At 45.4% G+C, this 23,949-nt stretch overlaps 1 protein-coding gene across 1 annotated transcript in view; it reads left to right on the forward strand.

Annotated features, from left to right (window-relative positions):
* The window catches only part of PRCP (prolylcarboxypeptidase), a 53,820-nt gene extending 30,197 nt beyond the window's left edge, over positions 1 to 23,623 (forward strand). Inside the window, exons 2-9 of the mRNA XM_068264761.1 lie at positions 4,340 to 4,480; positions 6,799 to 6,900; positions 8,479 to 8,657; positions 9,894 to 10,051; positions 10,134 to 10,306; positions 11,079 to 11,243; positions 17,737 to 17,924; positions 21,549 to 23,623. Coding sequence (XP_068120862.1) covers positions 4,340 to 4,480; positions 6,799 to 6,900; positions 8,479 to 8,657; positions 9,894 to 10,051; positions 10,134 to 10,306; positions 11,079 to 11,243; positions 17,737 to 17,924; positions 21,549 to 21,768 — 1,326 coding nt within the window. The 3' untranslated portion in view covers positions 21,769 to 23,623. The remainder of the gene's footprint in view (positions 1 to 4,339; positions 4,481 to 6,798; positions 6,901 to 8,478; positions 8,658 to 9,893; positions 10,052 to 10,133; positions 10,307 to 11,078; positions 11,244 to 17,736; positions 17,925 to 21,548) is intronic.
* Positions 23,624 to 23,949: the final 326 nt, after the last annotated feature.

Raw genomic sequence — 23,949 nt, forward strand, 5'->3', positions numbered from 1 at the left:
TTAAAGTCCTGTATAGAGTTTGCTATAACTACTTCCTGAGGTAAGATAGTCCAGATTTTAACCACTCTCACTGTGAGGGACCCCTTCCTAAATGGATGGCAAAAACATTTTTTTCCCCCCTCCATACGCAGAGCATGCCCCCTTGTCCGTTTTGTACAACACTAGGGACAAAAAGCTAATCTGCCAACCTTTTTGTATTGCTCTCTTTTCCATAAGTAATTTATTTGTCTAAAAATCATGTGTCCCTCAGTGATTGAATCTACTGAGAATGTAATGGGTAAATCGATGAGTATATGGCCACCTTTCAACTTCTAAAAGAATTCTTGCTACCACTAGATAACTGCTAATCCAAACAGTGCATCCCAAACCAAGGTGTTTTTGTGTGGTTTTGTCCTCCTGAATTGTCACCGCTAACCCTGTTAGTACAAGTGTTCTAGGTTAGAGCAATTAACCTCCTGGTCCCGGGCATGATGCGAAGACAGCTGATGTCTTCTTTGTACCACTTTTAAAAATAATTGGAGACCTCTCCGAAAGTTCGACATCTGGGATGATGGAATCTTCAAACAGAAAATGAACTTGTCCAAACATCCAAAGTTGGCAGAGGTTAAAGATCATCAGAGCTTCAACAACAATTCTTCAGTGACCATACTTTGGTTCTTGAGATGCTGTTATCTCATGTGAGTCTCCTTTTTACAAAAGCTATAAATAAAGTTGTATTTCTCCTGATCACGGTTAAACAAAAAACAGTTGCTACTCCTAGTGGTCCCTCATTAGCGCTGTGGCATTAGTTACAGTACTGGAATTGGCAGATGAGCTTTTGACCCTAGGCTTGTACAAAGGACAAGGCAAGATCTTTGTATTGGAGAAAAGTTTTTGCCATTTGTTTACTAGCGGTATTAGTGGTTAAAATATGGACTATATTACCACAGGAAGTAGTTATGGCAAATTCTACATCTGTTTAAGGACACTTAAATGCTTTCTTTGCATTGAAGGACAACCATGGTTATAATTACTAGGTAATTCCAGGGATAGTATCTGATTGCCATCTGGAGTTGAGGATTTTTTTCCACCTTTAATGCTAATTGATATATCAATTATAAAATCGTTTAAGCGCACATCCTGATACTATAAACAGTCCACATATACAATGTCTTAATCCAGTGTATCACCTCCACCATGGACACCCAACAGCATACAGACTCACCAGATGTATTGGCCACAGCTAGACTGGCCAACATGCACAAATCCAGGAGCTTGGTGCTTCAGGATCCTGGCGTCACTTTAAGAATAACCCTTTGACTCGCCTTCACACTCCACCTTTTCCTTGCAAATTACCTCATAGAAATAGCTTGCATAGCGTTTTATACTGTAAAAATCCATAAAACTTTTATTTGAAAATAGTCACATGGTCCAGACAGTTATATGCACATAGTTTTGTGGGCTCTCCCCCGTTACCAGGCAGGGCGCTGTTGGTGTTGTGGCCTCCTATTGCTCGTCTACTAGACCCACGGACACTGCTGCCTTCCGCTGTCCACATCCTGGTTGCCTCCCCTACGTCATGCGGTCCTCCTATTGCCTGTTGATTCTATTGGTCCGTTCCAGCACATGATAATCAACCCTATTGGCCGTAGAGCGTGAGAGCACTTCACGCTGTTATTGGCTCAACCTTTCTTTTGCTAAATGACACTTTGTGCTACCTCGTTACAGTCCGCATTACAAAGAGGGACAGCTCGTTCACATATACATAAAAACATACGATTCCTCATTAAAATGCAGTGTGCGTCTACCTCTCAAGCCCGCTGTCTGGATGTCACCCTGAACTCCGCACTCTCCTTCACTCCCCACATCCAAAACCTCACAAAGTCCTGCAACTTCCACCTTTGTAACATCTGTAAGATTCGCCCTTTCCTGACCTCTGCCACCACCAAACTCCTCATCCATGGCCTCATAATTTCCCGCCTTGACTACTCCAATGCCCTTCTGTCTGGTCTCCCTATGACCCAAACAGCCCCACTGTAGTCCATCATGAATGCGGCACCCAGAATTATCCACTCCTCCCATCGCTCCACCATGGCGGATCCCCTCCTTGAATCCCTCCACTGGCTTCCTATCCAGTCCAGAATCAGATTGAATATACTGTGTCTGACCTACAAATCTGTCCACAAAACCTGTCAAACCTACATTTCCAATCTTACTCAGATGCACACCTAGCCGCTCACTCCGCTCCTCCAATGAGCTTCGCATAACCGCCCCCCCCCCCCCCCCCGCATCACCCAGTCCCATGTACGCCTCCAGAACTTCTCAAAAGCTGCTCAAACACTATGGAACTCCCTACCTCCACCCATTAGGGCAGCCCCCTCCTTCAACATCTTCAAGAAGGCCCTCAAAACTCACCTTTTCACTCTGGCCTACTACCCTTCACAAGTGCTCTAAACCCACAGCTGAACTCTGGTCCCCTACCTTTTGTGTCCTTACCTCTCCCCTCTAGACTGTAAGCCTTTGGGCAGGGTCCTCCTTTTGTGTCCTACCTGATGCATATCGCCGCTACAGGAAGCCGCTGCCCCGCCTCCTTCCCTCCTTACAGCAGATGCAAGACGCGCTGCTGTTATTGGAGGAGATAGTACTGCATGAAGGAGAGCGGCGCCTGGGGGAATCCGGAAGCGGCCGCCCGCTCACAAGGTAACGGAAGCGGCGGCCGCGGGGGCACCACCTACACATACTGGGCACTATACTAGCCATGCTGGGGTAACTATACTAGCCATGCTGGGGTAACTATACTAGCCTAGCCATGCTGGGCACTATACTGGGGCACTATACTGGGCACTTTACTAGCTATACTGGGGCAACTATGCTAGCTATGCTGCCACACCCCAGCCCCTCTCCCCGTAACCCGCTGCGCACGACACTGTCCACTAGGTCGCACGCAATAACCTGCGGGCCCCAGAGAAAAATTTGGTCAGTAAGTGGTCCCCGGGCTGGAAAAGGTTGGGCACCCCTGCCCTATAGTTTTAAAATGAACAATGCTACTGTAGATAAAACCCACACATTTTATTTGCCCAATTGTCCTGCCTATCGCAAACATTTAAATAAAATTCCTAGTACAATCTATGGCTACAATTTATTTGGAATCAAAGGTGTATTTTTTTTTTTTTTTTTTTTTTCCCTTCTTGGTTACTTTTCATAACCTATCAATAATTACAAGACCTTATTTGCTAAATAATAGTAATATACCCTCATGATACCCATATTAGAGAAGCTGGGACTCTAAGGCAACTTTTTATCTCTGTCTCGGAATGGGGGGGGGGGGGGGGTGCTTTTAGAGGGGACTAATAGCTATGGTAATCTTTATGCATTGTAACTCTACATTTTGACCAAGAGGGGTATGTGGTGTGTTCCCCCCCCCCCCCCCCTTCCACTTTCTTCTGTATACTTGTATCCTGTAATGTCATTTTCTGCATGCTTCTGACATTTTATCTGAAACTTCTTACTTTTTTTTTCTGCTTTAAACTTCTTTTCTTCTAGTCTTCTTCTCCTTTTCCACTCTTTATTATTATTATTATTATTATTATTTATATAGCGCCAACATATTCCGTAGCGCTGTACATAGTACAAACACATAATGGGGAACAAATATACATAAGAAATACAAGACACTGTACAGTCATGACATTGAATAGAGTAAATACAGATACATACATAGTTGATATGTGGTTGGTACATGTAGATATGTTAAAATAACAGCAGTATGAGAAACACTAGGAGGAGGTCCCTGCCCTTGCGGGCTTACAATCTAGAATCTTCTACCTTTTTTTCTTCTAAACTACTGATTGCAGGGTTGCTCATTCCACCTCTGTAATACTGAGAGTTCTGCCATAAAGCCTCTTAAAAGTGTGTGACTGACGTTTTTTTTTTTCTGTCAGTTAATTTTCAGGCATGCAAAAGTCCGCTCCTGTCTTGTCGGGGATATAGTATACCTCACTGATAAGCAAATTACAGCCATAAAGTTTTCTTGGCCGAATATAACTTCTGAGTGCAGGATAAAGATGGTAGGGGGGGGGGGGGGGGAGTCAACATTTCATGTATTTTAACTCTGGGACACTTAATAAGCTGCCATTGAGCACAGACAATAAAACATTCAATCTACTTTGTAAATGTTTCAATAGAAAATAGAACCATGGGCTATCTAAAAAAAAATTTAGGAGTAGGACAAATCTGGATGTATATCTCATCTGTTTTCATCTCGAGTTCACTTTACATCCTGTGCTGGGCCTTACTCCATGGAGTTGGGCCAATAACTATCTTTCCATAGCTAAGCAGTCTTAATTCTTTCTCATTGCAGATTGACCACTTTGGGTTCTATGAGGACAGTACATTTAAGCAGCGATACCTGGTGTGCGACTCCCACTGGAAGACGCCCAATGGCCCCATCCTCTTCTACACCGGCAATGAGGGGGACATCACTCTGTTCAGCAATAACACAGTAAGTATAACCGCAGCTCATCTCCCTGCTGGAGATTACATTAACTCCAGGTACCCAAAATTGCTCCAAATCCTTGACTCCAGTTCCACAGCCCTGGTCAGAACAAATAGGTAGAAAGCTGGCTACAAGTGGCCCAGCTGGAGGCAGAGGAGAGTGCACACGGGACCAGAAGCTGAACATCTGAAGATGAGATACCGGAGAAATTTGGAATGCCACAGGAACTGTTGACTAGCTTCTACACTGCTACCACAGAATCCATCCTATGCTCCTTAGTCATAGTCTGGTGTGCTGGTGCAACGGATAAACTGCAGAGTAATTAGTGATGCAGATAAGCTCATCGGATCCCTCCTGCCTCCTATTTATCTCCTCTATGCTGCGAGGTTGAAGACAAGGGCCACCAGGATTTCCCACAATCCCTCCCAACCAAGCCGTTGCTTCTTTGAGGGCCTCCTATCTGGTCGTCGTTATAGAACTATTCCATCCAGAACCACTAGGAACACTTTCTCCAAGCACTGTCCCAAGCCCTGCCACGTATTTTCTGTAATTGCTTGTGATGGTCAAAACGTATGCCTCCCTCAACTGCTGTCGATCTCCTGTGAGTGTAACATGTAATATTGTAGATTGTATATCTGGTATCATTTTGATGTGCTTTAGCCCATGCCATTTGAACCACAAGCAATTCTGTGTAGGACATTGTCATACTTGGCGAATAAATGTGATTCTGAGGATGTGTTTAACCACCTTGCCGTTCTAAAAAATCCGGCAAGGAGGCAGCGCCGCACTTTTCTTTTTATTTATTTTTTTAAATCATGTAGCGAGCCCAGGGCTTGCTACATGATAGCCGCTGAGCGGCGGCACCCCCCCCCCCCCCCCTACACACACACACACTCTGATCGCCTTCGGTGATCAGAGTATGCAGGAAATCTCGTTGAGAACGGGATTTCCTGCAGGGCTTCCCCGGTCGCCATGGCGACGGGGCGGGATGATGTCATGGACGTCACAGGGAATCCCGAACCGCCCCTCAGCGCTGCCTGGCACTGATTGGCCAGGCTGCGCAGGGGTCTGGGGTGGGGGGCGGAGGGTAGCGGCGAATCGGTGGCGAGCGGCGGTGATCGCGTACTACACGCAGCTAGCAAAGTGCTAGCTGCGTGTAGGAAAAAAAAATTATGCAAATCGGCCCAGCGGGGCCTGAGAAATCCTCCTGCGCAGGTTACCCTGAGCTGAGCTCGGGATAACTTGCAAGGAGGTTAAAGGGGACCTCCAGAGTAAATACTTAAATCTGGCAGCCTGCAAGTAAAAAGTTATATTTACCCGAGAAGCCTTGTCCCACGAGGTAGTAGTAAATAGCTTGGTGTTTTTCGGAAGTCGGGTGCCTGGGGCACCGGAAGTCAGGTGATGCAGAGGCTTCGGGAACGGCATAGCGGGACAAGTCTTCTTGGGTAAATATAACTTTTTACTTGCATGCTACCAGATTTTAGTATTTACTCTGGAGGTATTTTGTTTTCCTTTTTAATCTCCTGTTTCCTTTTAAGAGAATAATGGTCTCATGTACCTCGGGCGTGACTACAAATCACCCCTTCCCAAGCAAAACTTGGTTGAGGGTCTCTTAATGTTCACAACCTTCCCTTACCTCCCATTGGTGACCCTTACAGCCCAGGGGGCCATCTTACAAGGGTAATATAACAAGAGTGGCCATCAGGATCTTCACACCCTAACATGTGTAGTCACAAAAACACCTGATCTGGAGTATTGGAGGGAGGGAAGGTTAGTACAGCAAAGTCCCCAGTATTCGGCACCGGTGGGAACTACCTGATGCCAGATACATGTGCTTGCCGGTTGCTTGAGCCGAAAAAGCACAAACCTCTAACCCCACTGTGCAGCACAAAATACTTAGAGCCTCCACCGCTGTCTTCTAGCATTCCTTTAGCTCCTAGCGGCTTTCCGCTGTCATCTGTGCACGGCTCCGGGTGTGTCACCTGACCTGCATCGGGTCATGTGACATGCCGGGAGCCGTACACGGTCACCGTAAAGCCACTGGGGCTACAGGAGGCTAGAAGTGGATGCTGGAGGCTTGGTAAGTATTTTATGCCCTGCAAACCCCCAAAACACAGTCCCTGGAGACTTCTAGCTGCCGGAGTTCTGGATAACGGGGGCTTTGTAGCTGGGAGCCCACCACACCTCTGGGCCCCTGATGTACCTCATTGTCTGTTCTATAATGGATAATGTGGGCAGACTCATGTAGCAGATGGTGCTCAGATACTAATAAACAGGTCGGTACATTTTTGTTGCATTGACTTTTTTCCCCTTTTTTCCTGTAGGGGTTCATGTGGGACGTAGCGGAGGAGCTCAGAGCCATGCTGGTGTTTGCCGAGCATCGGTACTATGGAGAATCTATGCCTTTTGGCAACCTCTCGTACAGCGTGAGTATTCTTTTTGTGGTGGGAGGAGGGGAGCATGTGTTTGTAGTAAACCAGTTGTCTCAAAAACACAAATAACCAAGAGCTATTTTTAGGATAAAAATAGGATAAAAATATGTAAATGGAACAAAACTCAGAACTTCCCCTCTTCTCTAAAAGATTAGCCACAGCATGATAACCTTTATGGATATTTTTTTATTTTTTAACAATTTATGTAAATCCTAATTTTTTTTTTTTTTTTTTTTTTAACATGGTTTCACTTTTTGCAGAAGGCACTGAAAGGGTTAAGTCTCAGTGTATACTATTTGGAGAACTGCTTCCCCAGAGCTCTCCTGCAGTCTATTCACAGTTGCTGATAGGAACTAATTAGAGCCCATTCATACTAGAAAACGCTAACTATTACCACTAGCGTTTTGCGGTGGCGTTTTTTTTCCCCCCACAATTTAACATGGAAAAATCACTGGACAAATTAGCATTTTTGGATCGCTATCGATTAGCGGTTCTATACATGCTAATTGCGATCACTCCAGAATCGCTGGCAAAACTCTGCAGATAATCTCAATTAGCGATAATCGCAAACCGCCCCAGATCGCGGCAGCGAGAACACTGACGTAGGCAACAATAGGCCAAGCCGTTTAAAATATGCTGGCGGTTTGTGGGAATCGTGCGATTCCCGCTTAAGTGTGAATGGGCCCTTAAACACTTTGACCTGCCTAAACAAACAGCGAACACAGAGAAGTAAACGGAATTCCATAAATTCTGTTTATACACAAAATACATATTACAGGTACTTTGTTTCCATTTCCCATCGCTCCACCACGGCAGATCCCCTCCTAGAATCCCTCCACTGGCTTCCTATCCAGTCCAGAATCAGAGTCAAGATACTGTGTCTGACCTACAAATCTGTCCACAAAACCTGTCCAACCTACATTTCCGATCTTACTCAGAGGTACACACCTAGCCGCTCACTCCGCTCTTCCAATGCACTTCGCCTAACCGCCCCCCGCATCAACCAGTCCCATGCACGCCTCCAGGACTTCTCAAGAGCTGCTCCAACACTATGGAACTCCCTACATCCACCCATTAGGGCAGCACCCTCCTTCAACATCTTCAAAAAAGCCCTCAAAACTCACCTTTTCACTATGGCCTACTACCCCTCACAAGTGCTCTAAACCTACAGCTGAACTCTGGTCCCCTACCATTCGTGTCCTTACTTCTCCCTCTAGATTGTAAGCCTTTGGGCAGGGTCCTCCTCCTTTTGTGTCCTACCTGATCTGGCACCTCCATTACTGTGAACCCATGCCATGCATTTGAGTGAACCTAACTTTCCTAATCTCCATGCTCCATCCAGTGACTAAGCATTACCTTATACTCATACTGTGCTGCGTGATCTGGTTTTCTTGTATTCCTGCATTGTCATATTGCTGTATGTCACCCCTAAATATTGTCTGTAACCTAAATTAATGTTCAGCGCTGCGTAATATGTTGGCGCTTTATAAATACAATAAATGATGATGATAATAATAATAATTTCCGCCGGATAAATCGATTACCGCTCTGTTTTCTTTCCACCTCTTCCAGGAGCCTAAATACTTGAATTATTTGACCTCGGAACAAGCGCTCGCTGACTTTGCTGTTCTGATCCGGTTCTTTAAAGAGAGCGGGGATGCAAAGCACAGTCCGGTGATCGCCATTGGAGGCTCTTACGGTGGGATGTTGGCAGCCTGGCTGAGAATGAAGTATCCTCACGTTGTAGTGGGGTAAGTGTATGAGAGAGACTTTCAAAGTCCAAGGATGTTGTTCAAAGTGAGGCTTTGAGCAATAATGCAACACATTTGAAAGGGATCTCTGCAGGGGCACAACAATACCCCTCTGCCCCCCCCCCCCAGCAAACAGATCATCTGGGGGGGGGGGGGAGGGGTAGGTGGGGGGGGGCGGCTGCACCCCCTCCCCCTAAATCTCCCTACAGGGGCTAGGAGGGCTCACTTCTCCTCCCTTCTACCTTGCAGAGGCAGAATGAGTGCAGCAGAGCTTTGTGTAAAGATTTACCTGTTGCCCCCGTATCGGGTCTCCCCGAGTCCCAGCAGCTCTGCTGCATGCCCAGCTCTCGATGCATGTCGTGTGAACAGGAGCCATAGAGGGCAGCAAAGAGCGACTGGCTGCTGGGAAAGGGAGGAGACACCACGAGAAAAGGTAAGTATATATTTACACAGCGATCCGCTGTGCTCTGCATGTGGGTGAGGGGAGGTAGGTACTTCCACAGCTTCTGCCCCCCCCCCCCGCAATTGTGGGGGCTATTTTTGCACTCCTGCATCTCTCTTGCCTACATCAACATCCATTGTTGCTCATTTATGTGCGTAGTGCCAAACATACATTTTAACTAAGCTGTGTTCTTTTTTTTTTTTTTTTTTTTCTTTTTTTTGTCTTCCTCTCACTGGAAGGGTGCATTTTCTCTACAAATGTCCAATTGCATGCGTTTTTGATTACACCACCACGGCCCATATGCAATTCACTTTTTCACCCGTGTATTCTCATAGGACATAATTTTTCATCTTCTATTTAAAATAATTTTTCAGCACTTTGAAATTGAAAACGTAGGTGAAAAGGTACTATCAAAATTATTTGGAGTATTTGTTTGCTTGCTGACAGTTTAAAAGACATTTTATTGACAAATTTGAAAATATCACCTGGGAGAAAACTCAGGAGAAAAAGAATTATCATATGGGCCAATGTTTCTTGTGCGTTTTTTGCATGCGTTACATTTTCTTTCCCTACAATAGGATTCTATGCTGAGCATAATCTGTGGGTATTAACCACGCCTCCCATACAAGATGTAATCTGGCCCTAGACAAGATAGCAGGGGTTGTGTGTGTGTTTTTGGTAAGATTTGGTGGGGGCTAGCATCCAGAGGGCCCCTATACTCTTTTTCATGCCCCAGAAACCTGCCTAGTATTGCCTTGATCCGGCTCTGAACCTAATTGTCTTTCCACTTCCAGGGCTCTCGCTGCGTCTGCTCCAGTGTGGCAGTTTGAGAATTTGGTTCCTTGTAATTTGTATTATCAAATCGTGACTAATGACTTCAAGAAGAGCGGGGCTGGATGTGCGGAGAGCGTGACTAAGTCCTGGGCTGCCATAAACCGCATGGGGGAGACAGGTAAGCGTCCTTGTGGATTATTTTGTCTGGCATTGGTGATTTTGCTAAGTAATCCTTGCCCTCCCCTCTCTCGCCTTATTAGATGATGGCATTAAATGGCTCTCCTTGGCATTCCACTTGTGCTCTCCGCTGAAGGGCAAGGAAGACGTCACAGCGATGAAAAGCTGGCTGATCGAGACCTGGGTGAACCTGGCCATGGTGGACTACCCGTATCCTGCCAGTTTCCTGGAGCCTCTTCCTGCCTGGCCAATAAAGGTAATGTGGGGAGGTGGGTAGGGCCACATTAAGAATGCATTATGGGCTCTCCAATGATTGAGATTACAGGAAACCCAGACTTTCCAAAGGGCCTACAGGCTAATGCTTTAATATGGAGAACCAAATACAGCAAAACGTTAACCAAATTTACACAAACTCTTCTTCCCCACTCGACAGATTTTGCAGAGCAGCCACGGCGTAGCTTCAAACGTTACCTCATTCCATCAGTAGGACAGGTCCTCCTCTACTCCTCTGCATAGCCATGCAGCTGATTAGCCTGTGGCTCCCTACACTGCATGTCATGTGACAGGAAGCCGCAAGGTAATGGGCTGCACTGCAGCCCATTACCTTGCGGCTTCCTGTCACATGACATGCAGCCGCTGCAGGAGTGATAAGTACTACCCGTCACGCTGCTACAGCTGCTCTGCAAAATCTGAGAGGTGCTGGGAGCGCACACAAGGAACCTCTACTGCTGCCCTGGATGCAGAGTGCACACATGCACGCACGCACGCACGCACGCACGCACACACCACACACACACACTTGCAGGGGCTATTGTTACACCCCTTCATTATGTGACTATATGCTCTACAGGGATTAGAAGACTCCTTGGGGGGACATTATGAGGATGAGGGGACCTCCAGACCTGCTCGCTTTTTCATTTCTAAGCTAAATGCTTGTTCTTAAATCTTAAAACCACCATTACACAGTGCTAAACTATACTTTTATGCTCCAAATTACAATATCCTTTTATCCTCCTGCCTCGCTTTAGGAGGTTTGTAAGCATCTGAGGAATCCGAAGCTTGAAGATAAGGCGTTACTGCAGAATATCTTTGAGGCTATCAATGTATACTATAACTACACTGGAGACACGTCATGCCTCAACATCTCCCAGAATGCTGTGGGGAGCCTCGGTGATCTTGGCTGGAGCTATCAGGTAATGTGGGAAGTTAGTTACACCCCAGAATGCCTATCGACAGAGAAATCGTGTCTTCCCAACTCACGGAGAAGCATGTGATCAGCTGATAGATTTGCAAGACTCTAATTTGCTGGTCATGATCATGTGTTAAACCAGGAAGTCATCACAGCAAATCAGAACCTTACAAATATATATCAGCTGATCAAACTAACCACATGTGGGTGGGGTTATAACAAAATGCATTTTATCATTTAAAAAAAAAAAATTTGGGAAGGGGGGGGGGGGCAGGGGTGGACTGTAGCAGCTAAGTGTAGATAAAAATAATAATAATTATTATTTATAAAGCGCCAACATTCTGTGGCACTGTACAAGGTTAGAAACGAACATATGGGGTGCATAATGATACAGACAATGGTGTACACCAATATACAAGAAACATAATTAGAAACCAAATACAAAAACTATACAAAATACAGAATTGGTAATGACGGTCATAAAAGTAACATGATGAATAAAATGTAGTTATCTCGCTCTCAGCTTTTAGACCCAGAGACCGTGGTTCAATCCCTGTCAGGATGCTATTTGTATAGTGTGGAGTGTATATTTTAGCAGCGTATCTTGTCTTTTTACCTTTTTACATCCCGAAAAAAAGTGGCTGTAGACTGGAGGAGGACATATTGTGAGCTCCAGTGAGGCACAGCAAGTGATGTGGTTGGTTCAGTATGTTTTACTGGGGCGTTGCTAGAATCCTATGAGATATGGGGCACTTTTGAGCATTCCAGCTAGAAAATGGGTGTGGTCATGCACAAGTGTGTGGGTGTGGTCATGTGTGGAGCCAAATCTCCATGAACTTAACAGCGGTCTAAGTGGGCCTGCCCAGTGACATGTTGGATGAAGCCCCCCCCCCCCCCCCCCCCCCCATCTTCATTAATACAATAAACAAAACAAAAATGCAGCAGACCACATGAATAAGCAGTGTCAATTAAACATGACTAGGCAGTTACCTGGCATCTGTGCTGACTGGTCTGGCTTTCTGCTGGGTGGGCTGGCCTGCCGCCAGGTTATCTGGCAGTTACCCCATAGCATTCCCTGACCTTCCAGTGGACTCCCTCCCATGCTCCCTTGGTCCTCCCATTTAGGCACCACAACTCCAAGCATGCCTCCACAGAAGAACCACAGCTCCCTGCATGCCCCATAAAGGCATCACCGTGCCCAGCATGGCACCACAACAGCCAGGGGGCCTACATAGAGGCATCACAGCACTCGTCATACCCCCGAATGATGCACCACAGCTCTCAGCATGCCCACCTTTGAGGCACCAAAGCTGACTCTGCCTGGTGGACATCCAGGGCACCCCAGAATAGATCCGGGGCTCGTGCCACTGATCTTAGGGGCTAGCAACGCCACTGATGTTGTATAAAAGTGGGCAGGTTAGTACTCTGTATAGGAATATTGCCCACATTGTCCTTCTCTTGTGATGTCTGTAAAATTAGTAAAAGACCTACATGACACAATGTTACAGGAACCATCATGTTTAACTTAAATGTTTTCTCTGGAATCCTGAAAGACCAGATCTGCTCACTGATGGGGAAGCTGTGAGGGAAGCGATTAGTCATATTGATGAGGGCCAGACTCATTCTGTGCTTGATGTTTGCCACACAGTGGGCTACACTAATCTATTGGCATAATCAATTGCTGCCCATGTGACAGGAAGAGTCTGGATGGGAAGGACAGGCCCATCGTTCTTTCCACGGGTACATTTAGCTGTATGTTGTGAAAAGTATACATGACTTTTTTTTCCCCTTTAACTACCGTAAGTGTTGCTCCCACTTACAGCAGGTAGTAAAATAAAATAAAAAAAACTGACAGGTTTTGGACTAGTCCATCTCTTCATGGCAGATTCTCAGTTTTACCTTTGTTCTGTTCAAAAGCACTCCCTGTAAATATCTATACAAAGATGCCAGCCAGCTTCCCTGCTTGCTTGCAACTATTTTGCCAGTTGGACTGAGCAACTGCAGTTAAGCAAGTGCCTTTTGTAAATAAACAAGAATCCCCCGTGAGGAAATGTACTAGACCAAAACGTGTAAGTGACATAGGAAATAAGTAATTTATAGTGCAATTTGCCCTAGGAGAAACGTACATTTATATGTACTGTGTAGCTTTTACATTTTAAATTTGTCATGATGTTTTTAACGAAGTATCATTTTAAATAAAAATATCGCTTTGTTGATGAGAATGCAGTCCATTCACTTTAGATCTGCGCGTTGCTGGGATGAATAGCCAACCTAATTTGCTTACTTTTTGTCAATATGTGACGAAGTAAATATTTGCTTGTCTGCCAGCAGGATACATGAGGTGACATGATAGACACATGCCAAGCACATAAAACTGTTTTTTCCCCCTTTCTCTGCCTGAAATGGTTAATAATCAGGTATGCAAGTGACTGTTTCTATCCGGGTCAGACTATAGGGTAACCCTCACTGATGAGGAATTATAGCCATAAAACACTTTCCTGGCAGAAAATGGCTTCTGAGAGGAAGAAAGATATAAATGGTCCATAGTTCATAGATTTTATCTCTGGCATACTTCAATGCATGTGTCATTGAGCTGAGACCACGAACCAGTAAAAGCTTCTAAAGTAGTTTGGAGAGTTTCTTTAAGGTTCCCACAAATCACAATCGCAGCATTTCTGTAATTTCCCAGAGTGATTGCATAGTTGGCAATTACTGGGAAATCGCTAAACAAGCTTTGTACTTTTGGGAGGTGATTTCTGAAAGTGGGTCCCAGTCCTTACGGATTATCAGCACCTGCACTGATAGATTTTGCCACCAGTTAATAATAGGACACTGCCATCTGCCCATTTCTGATAGTAACCCTGTGGGATGGATGGGGCATATCACTCACTGGCAATCGAACGGTTGGCGTTTCATATCCAGGAGACCCCCTAAACTTCTGAATTCTGCTGGAGATCTCTCTATTCTCCTTTTTTAAAGCAGACCTCTGGTTTAAAAAAATAAAACAAAACACTATTGGCAGCAGAAGCTGTAACAGAGTAGCAGGAAGAAAAATGTCTAAAAAAAACTGACCACTTGTGCCATAAAATCATGTTTTGATGTTAGCCACACCCTTTCTGGAAAACTGCCATAGCAGTCCTAGCAAAGGCACAAAACTGACAAGAGATTGACATTTCTGGGTGGGAGGAGCTTCATGGTGTGGACTGAGGTACTCCATTTCCACCTGTGCCGCTGAGCCAGCCTATCTAAGGCCTCTTGCACACAGGGATGGATTTAAAGAGGAACTCCAGTGAAAATAATGCAATAAAAAAGTGCTTAATTTTTACAATAATTATGTATAAATGATTTAGTCAGTGTTTGCTCATTGTAAAATCTTTCCTCTCCCCGATTTACATTGTGACATTTATTACATGGTGACATTGTTACTGTGAGGAGGTTATGTAGCTGCTCCTAGCTGTTTTGGCTGTTAGAGACAGCTGTAAACAGCTATTTCCTGTCTGTGAACATTGTTACATTGTGGCAGTTTGCCCAGAGTACCACGGTACTCAGAGCTTCTTGTGGGAGGGGTTTCAGCACAAAATCAGTCATACAGCGCCCCCTGATGGTCTGTTTGTGAAAATATATATATATATATATATATATATATATATATATATATATATATTTTCTCATGTAAAAGGGGGTATCCGCTACTGATTGGGATAAAGTTTAATTCTTCGTTAGAGTTTCTCTTTAAGCCAAGGCCTAGGGCACCACAGGATCAAGGATGGGTGGGCAGCAGGCTATACTAGGGGGAAGGGTCACCAGACTACTTATACTGGAGGGGGGAGGGTCATCTGGCTTCTTATACTAGAGGGGAAGGGGGGAGGAGACACCAGTATACTTAGCCTGATGACCCCCCCCCCCCCTTCCCTCCAGTATATCTAAACTGAAGGGGGTGGGAGGAGGGGATCGTCTGGCTACTTATACTAGAGGGAAGGGTCAATAGGCTACCTATACTAGAGGAAGGGGGAAGGGTCATCTGGCTACCTATACTGGGGGTGGGTGTCATCTCTATATTGAAGGGGGGGGGGGGGGGCGGCTGCTAACCGTGGCCTTGGGTCGTAAAGAGTACAAATCCGGCACTGCTTACGCACTGCAAATAACAAATCAGATTTGCGATTCTGATTTGCGATTTACGATTCTGATTTTCCTGGATGCTATCAACACAAGAAAAACGCAGCATGCAGGACTGATTAAAAATCTGAATCAAATCTGGTCAAAATCAGAATCAAGAGATGCAAGAGGAGAGGTGCAGTGCCAGCCACAGTATGTTCTGGAGCTTCCACAATGCTTTCCTGCTGATTAATGAATTAGTCAGCCATTGCTGCATTGGGTAAGAGGCGGAGCAATCTTTGTGTCATTCTGGCACGTTTTCGCTTTGGAATTTATAGCAGAGGTCCACTTTACTGATTGTTACAGCTATCTTGGTAAGTCCAGAACAGTCCTGACAAAGCCCAGCCCCAGGTAAACTTTACAAACCAATGACCAGAACTAGAGGTTACGACCATACCTCCCAACTTTTTGAGATGAGAAAAAGGGGCACTTAAGCCATGCCCCTGACACACCCCTGGCCATGCCCCCACCATGCCTCTAGTCACGCATACCTTAAAAATTTCATAAGAAAAATGTTTTTTTATAATTCAAACCACGCTGGTCGTTTCTATCCTGGTTAATTTTCCTTCATAGTAACTTTTTAAAATTAGTAATATGTCAATTTAAAGGATGGGAATAAAGTTTAGAGTCCAACACATTTTTAGTATAGAAATATAGATATAGATATATAGACAAAATCCTGAAAGAGGGACAAATGAGGGTGAGAGGGACGGGGCTCCCAAAAGGACTGTCCCTCCGAAAAAGGGACAGTCGGGAGCTATGGGTACGTCTGTTTACAAAGAGCAATACAACTTGGAAGTCAGTTGCTGTCAGCTATCAAGAGCATGTCAGAGCTCTGCTGCCATCTGCTGGAAACTATACAAAAGGGAAATGTGGTAGGAATCCCACTCATCCATTTCTTCCATATATAGTAGATTACAGCCTTGCTGTGCTTCATGTCTGAAGCTATATACATGCTGGATTGAACTCTGCTGTGGCGACCGATAAAGACCACCTGGGCCGAGAATTGGGTGAATCTTGTCCGTGTGCAGTGGCCCCCAGATCTTTAGCGATCCTCAATGTCTGAGCGCATTGCTCTACCCGTTCACCCTGCCTGCGGTAAACTACTCAGTCGGGAGGAGCTCATTGTACCTTTGGCCTCCCTCTGTAGCAAAAGATGTCGCCAGCCTGGAGGCTAATAATGGTCTCTACAGCATCGGCTGTGCTGCCCTTCTGGCACGAGTATGGGCGTGCCTGTGCAGTAAGCCATCCTCCTGTGGGTACAGCATGTCCGAATGTGCAGTAGCACGGCTTGCCGTGCAGACACTGCCATACTCGTTTTAGAAGTGCGGCCCCGATGTAAATACCGACAAGCCAGTCAGTAAACTTCAGGGGTGAACCAAAACGGGCGTCGTGAAATTTGGGTCACCATGTGACCCATAGGCAGCAATGTGAATTATGGCTATAGTAGCGCTCAGAAGGTAATTCGGGCGGCGGCGAAAGACTGAACCCAAATTACTTTAAAAACTGCATCATTAAGTTGTGTGTGTGTAAGTTGTGTCCAAGCCTCCCTGGAGGTGGAATAGTAATTAACACTGCCGGGACTTTTGCAGGAGCAGGGTGAGCCATTTTCCCAGCAGAGTTTTTTTACATGTATGCCTTTAGGGGGGTCCGTGCTTGGCAACGGAGGACAGGAGTACAGCGTTGGAAGCATTTATATCATCCAGAGGCTTACCTCTTCTTAGGTAAGTATGTGTTTTGATACCCAAGCTTTGAGTTGTGTACACTTTAAAGTAAAGGTAGTACCTGACTTGCGAACACCCAACTTGTGAACGACCCGCCGATGCGAATGGCATGGATTCAGTGTTTTTTTTTTTTTTTTTTTTTTTGTTTCCCCCCCCCCCCCCCCCCAAGTTGGACTTTTTTTTTTTTTTTTTTTAAATCGATTTTCTCAAACTACAAGAAAAAATGGCTTTTAAACTTGTATAAGCAGGTACAGAGGGCAGAGGTGACACAGAGGGGGACACTGGAGGCACAGGGGGCACAGAGGCGGTACAGGGGACAGAGATGGCACATTGTTCTGACTTGAGAACAGATTCAGGTTAAGAACGAACCTACAGTCCCTATCTCGTTCGTTAACCGGGGACTACCTGTAGTACTTTTTTTTTTTTTTTTTTTTTTTTTTTTTTTTTTCCCCATTAGGTGTGTCTTCCTCTAGGCCTTATAAATACTTGCATATGCTATGCTTTTATATTAGCTTGCGGTGTGATTCATTCCTAACCCCCCCCCCCCCCCTCCCACCACCCATTGTGATTGAGAAGACATGTTGGCTTATGAGTGGTGCCCTTTTTGTTTCCCTGCAGGCATGTACGGAGATGGTGATGCCGGTCTGTGCCGACGGGGTCACCGACATGTTTGAGCCTCAGACCTGGGATTTTGATTCCTATTCGGACGACTGCTACAAGCTGTGGGGGGTGCGGCCTCGCAAGAGCTGGATCACTTCACAGTATGGTGGGAGGAACATCAGCGCTGCCAGCAACATCCTCTTCAGGTAAAATGGCCAAGGGCGCAATTTATAGAATATAGATGTAAAATAAAAAAATATATAATAAACTTAGTGTGCCCATGTTGAAGGATGGACCTTCTCTCCCAATTATGTTCCCCTTGTGCCTTCCTTGTACCTCTTGTCAAACACCCCCCCCCCCCATCCCCCTAGTTCTCCAATGTCCTGTTTCATGTACCCTCTGTCCCAATGCACACATTTACATAGAAGCCACGCCTCTTTGCCTCCGCTGTAAGGGAAATAGGCCCCAGACCGCCCTTAAAGCCGCTCACTGCTTCCTGCTTGCTTTTTAATAGGAGTAATTGGCGCTGCCCCCCCCCCCCCCCCACCACCTGATTGGTAGTTTGCCTCCAATGTGAGGAAGTAGGCTTTTGGGAGCAGAGAGGCGTGGCTTCTATGTAAATATGTGCATAGGGGACGTGGGGCACAGAGGGTGGAGGACTTGGCACAGGTCCAAATGTGTATTATTTGGACTAAGAGGCACTGACTTCACTTTTGGGGAGAAAAAGTACATCTTATAGTCCGAAAAAGATGGTACATTTTGGTATGTGTGGCCTATCTCTCTCCTGTGTGGCTTCTCCTGGCCTCTGCCTTTCCTACTGTTCAGTCAGAGGAGGAGACTGCGAGAGGCTCACAGGAGTTGCTGTTAGAAATGGCCAGTGAGATACAAACGTTCACCGCCAGTCAAAATCAACAGGAAATGCATTTGATTGGCTGAATGCAAAGCGGCATACAATTTACATCAAATATGCATGCAAGATGGACTTATTTGCATCTCATTGACTGTCTCTAGTATTTTGGTACACCTGGAGGTGTACGTATCTGGGTGAGCCTTTTATCCCTGCCAACGAGTCCTCCCCAGCCATCTGTGATGGCCACCCCTGCCTGATCCTGTGCACTAAAATGACAAGCAAGGAATGACAACCCAAACTACAAGTGCAAGGATTGGCTCGGGGAAAGGGTGTGCAATTTCCTCCCAGCCTTTGTGATCAGCCCCATTAAAAGTGAACGCTGAGATGGATATGGAGGCTGCCGTATTAATTTCCTTGTAAACCATGCCAGTTGCCTGGCAGCCCTGTTGTTCTTCTGGCAGAAGTACAGTAGTGTGTGAGTCATGTTCAAGGTTCCTTATTAATTGGACACAATGATCCTGAAGTAAATGACTTTTTGGGTGGCCGCCAAAACTGGGAAACCAAAGGAGACTCTGTGATGCCATGCAAGAAAATAAAGTGCTCAGCACAGAAATCATAGCAACCAGTAAGACTTACTGGGCCTAGTTTATCAAGACAGGTGCAACCCCCCCCCATCCCCCAGTCATGTGGGGCCTAGGGCTCTGGAAGAGCCAGTCCTGATGTGTGTGTGTGTGTGTGTGTGTGTGTGTGTGTGTGTGTGTGTGTGTGTGTGTGTGTGTGTGTGTGTATATATATATAATGCAGAGCATTATCCATTACTTCCTTTCAGAGATGGTATAAGCGCCACATAGCCAATCACTATGCGGCTTTTGCTCCTGCATGTCGTGAAGGCCACATAGTGACTGGGCAGCTAAGGTTTTGGTGGCCTTAAGCAGTCCATAACTTGAGGTCCCCATCCATGAAGGCAAAAAAGGTAGCCCCACCTCAAAACAAAATGAGTGTGGCCAAAACATGATGTGGGAGGAGCCAAATACTAGCAGTTTCTAGGCTAAATTGCACTCAGGGTGAGGGTGTAAGATGCCCCCAGTATAGGTTAGATAGGTAGGTGCCTGCTATATACAGTAAGTTAGCTACATAGGTGCCTCCAGTATAGGGTAGCCCGTATAATTGCCACCAGTATGGGTTAGATAGGTAGATGCCCCCAGTATAGGCTAGATAGGTAGGTGCACGCAGTATAGGTTAGATAGGTAGCTGCCCCACAGTATAGGTTAGATAGGTGCACGCAGTATAGGTTAGATAGGTAGATACCCCTCAGTATAGGTTGGATAGGTAGGTGTCTCCAGTAATAGGGGCGGGCAGAGTAAAGTTTTAACTCACCTGCCTCGATCCTGCACGCAGCCTCCATCTTCTTCCTGTCCCGGCGTCTGTCGCATCGGTAAGAGCACCCCCTGTGATATGCAGTTATGTCATCACAGGGGGCGCTGTTACCATAGTGACAGACGCCGCACACCGGGACAGTTTAAATATAGAGGCTGTGTGCAGGTGAGTTGAAACGCCCCCCCCCCCCCCCCCCGACGATGCACACACACCTGCCGCTCCGCTTCCAGCAACAGAGCAAGGCCCCCTCTTTGTGTGAGGCCCCAAGTGGGGGCGTTGCTCGCCTGTATGCTGGCGGCGCCCCTGCATAGTGATTGGCTGTACGGTGCTTGTACACTGCAGAGGGGTGAAGAGAACCTGTCTCGCCACTCTGTTCTTTATGTACCTAAGAGTAATTACTGAAATTTAAGTATGGGGAGTATAATCCTATTTTAAATTAGAATATGATTCTATACCAAATGGTAATTTTTCCTCAAAGTTTAGCTTTTCTGTCACTTTGATATAAGAAAAAAAAATCCGTAAGTGCTATATGAAAAAAATATGATCTTTATTCAGCTTAAAGGGAACCTGAACTGAGTAAAATTATTTAAAATACACATGATGTACCTGCAAATGAAAATTACAAACTTGCCTCAGTCAGTTCCTCTCAGAAGCTCACCATTTTTTTTTTTTTTTTATATATTTTTTTTTTTTTTTTTTTTTTTTACATGACTAATCCTTCCAGTTCAGACAAGATTTTGACAGAACTGAAATATCTGTTGCTGTCAGGTTATAACTGAAAGGACAACTGGGGAGCAAATTAATTCCCAGGTTTCCCTATGCCTGCAGTGGGCGATATTAGTTTACCAGTGTCCTGACCAGGGAGCTGTTATGGGGTAAGAGCCAGTCCACACTAGGTCTGGAAACGTATCCGTGGCTGCGGTTTTCAAACAGGATGAAAAACGGAGTCCCGGATACTAATGTTGATAATAGCAGCCAGCCTCACCCAAGTAAAAAACGGATCCGTCTGCGGGGATCCGTTTTCAAAACCTAAACGGAAGGTCCGGATCTGTTGCATTTTCACGCAACGGATCAGGACCACGGATACACGCAGGGGGTAGTGAAAGCAATGAGAACGCATCTCCAGCTCCACAGGCAAAAAAAACGGATGTTAAAACTGATAGCCTGAGCTTTATGATTGGCCCAAAAAAATCCTCCCACTCCTTCCTAATGATAGAGACGTTTTCTGTCAGGGAAAAACCTGAACGGAAACTGATGCAAAACTGATGCACTTTCATCAGTTTGCAGTACGGTGGGTACTTCCCCTGATCCGGACTGCAGTGTCCGTCCTGCAACTGTGTCTAGTGTGGACCAGCTCTAATGGCAATTTTCAAAATGGAGGACGGAGAATTCCATTGATCACTGTGGATAAACAGGACGCAGGAGAGGAGAAAGAGACTGAGTAGACTACACGGGAGGGAAGTATAGTGTGTGTAGGTTTGGTTTGCCTTTTTTTTTTTTTTTTTTTTTTTTGAAAGGCATGTACCCGTTGGATCATGATGTTGGTTGTTCTGCCCTACCTGCAATGTGTTAGTAAATCTGTAATATCTCCTTTCTGTTACAGCAATGGTGACCTGGATCCGTGGTCTGCTGGCGGAGTGAAGCAGAGTCTCAGCGATTCTTTAGTCGCCATCCTTATCTCTGACGGGGCTCACCATCTGGACTTGCGCTCTAATAACGCTTATGACCCAAAGTCAGTGATTCAGGCTCGTGCCCTGGAGGTAGCCTACATGAAGAAATGGATTAAACAGTACGGAGAGCAGTCACACGTTCAGGGTGTATAAAGAAGAAAACTAGTAAATGACTGGGTCTCTTTCGAGGCTCTTTATTCTTTGGACACAATGACCCTGTAGTAAATGACTTTTTGGGTGGCTGCTCACAACTGGGAAACCAATAGAAACTCTATGCCAAGCAAAGAAAAAAATGCTAAGTACAGTAACCCATAGCAACTAGTAAGACTGGTTACTGGGCCTGGTTTATCAAGACAAGTGCAAATAAAATGGGGCGGATGTTGAGCCATTGCCCTGAGAAACCAGTTGGCTTCCTGCTGCTGGATTAAACAAGCATTCTGATTGGTGGATCTCATTTCCTGCTCCCCATGCCTCCAGTCATCTCTGCACCTGTGCTGATAAATCAGCCTCACTATGGATTACTGCTTGCAGCTGTGCACCCGATTTAATCCAGTACAGCTTAAACCTTCCAGCTTTATTGTGTCTCTAAATTAAACCTGCGAGTTTGGGGGAAGGGGAGGGGGGAGTCACATACTTACCTTGGAAGGGGAAACCCTCTGGATCCTCCAGAAGCTTCCTGTCCTCCTCCACCTCTCCGTTCAGCCACAAGGACCCCCAAGCACAGTCACTCTGAGCAGTAGCACCGACCTGCTTGGACAAGGGTCCACAAGCTGTTTTGTGAAGGGGACAGAGGCGCAACGGTGAGGAGGAGCAACGGTGAGGAGGAGCAGGGTGGGGGACGCTTCTGGATCATCCAAAGGCTTCTTTGTAGTGAGGTAATTACCCAAATTTGGCACTTTTTTTTTTTTAATTTTAAAAGGAACTTAAGGTGGGAGATCTATAGAGGCTGCCATATTTATTTCCTTTTAAACAATAGCCGTTGCCTGGCAGCCCTGCTGATCTTTCTGGTCGGTAGGGTTTGTCACACACCTGAAACAAGCATGCGGCTAATCTTCCTAGACATATCTGCATGCTTGTTCAGGGTCTACGGCTTAAAATATTAGAGGCAGAGCATCAGCAGGACAGCCAGGCAATGGGCATTATTTAAATGGAAAAAAGTCAGCCTCCAGATCTCTCTAACCTTGAGTTCCCTTTAAATAACCATTTTAGATATGTATTTTTCATATGCATTTATTAGAACCTTTTTTCATATATGAATAAAGCATAAGAGCTTTTATAAAACTTGAGAATAGACCAGCTCCACAAATTCATAGATCCTCAGTGACCGCTAGCTGCTTGCTCACTCTTTTTCCTCCCCACCCCCACTCAGTCTGAAGCCATGATAGGCGGTCAGTCAGAAGGGAGTCACAGCAGTTGCCCTACTCCAATTAAAACCTGTTTTACTAAGGAGGGGCGGGGTTCAGGCTGACTGTGTGACTAGTGGATGACCAATGAGATGGAGGATTATGCAGATCCTAAAGTTTGTTTGTTTTTGTTTTTTGTTTTTTTTGTATATACAGCTTGCACTTGGGCTGATGAAATCCTGCCAAGGTTGTATTTGATTGGTCTGTTTTTTTTCTTCAAGCTGCATGAATTTGCATACAAAATTTTGCATAATACTGCATCAACTCTGCATTATATATGCTTCTCGCTGAGCACCCCTAGTGGTCAGCAGTCGGTCACTTGGGATCTGTAAATTTTAGGGTGGGGCGTGAGAACTTCCATATTTTTTTTTTTTCCACAGATTTGTTAACGTAGAAGTAAATTAGGATCATTTTCTGTTGGATGCATATAAAACTATGCCGGTTCATGGGCTTTAGCTGAATCTTTTGTAATTTATCGCAAGGACTGGATCCTTTTTCTGTTGTCTATGCTGTTGATTTCTGAGCAGGGAATGTTTTTGTACGGATGAGTGTTTTTGATTGTCAGTGACCATATCAAGGCAATAAAAGTTAATAATAAAATGTGATGTGCCTAGTTTCATGTGTGCGTCCCCCTTCCTTTGTCCCTGTGTTCACCAGAAGTCATTGCGATGCTGATTTTCCATGTCTCTTACAAACATGCGATTTTAAACTGAGGCAGTCAGATGGAACAGCTACTGTTTTTTAGTTTTTCTTTTCTAAGTAAAGTATATAGTCTTGTCACTAACTGTCCCTCAGATGGGGCTCTGTAACGATCGGTGTCAGCACGCAGAGAGAATCTGATTATTGGTGATCTGCAGTATCACCAAGAATGCAGATATACACCCGATTATTGATGATCTGCAGTATCACCGATAATCAGATATATTGCTAA

This window comes from Hyperolius riggenbachi, chromosome 2 (genome assembly GCF_040937935.1).
Source record: "Hyperolius riggenbachi isolate aHypRig1 chromosome 2, aHypRig1.pri, whole genome shotgun sequence".
Lineage (NCBI taxonomy): Eukaryota > Metazoa > Chordata > Amphibia > Anura > Hyperoliidae > Hyperolius > Hyperolius riggenbachi.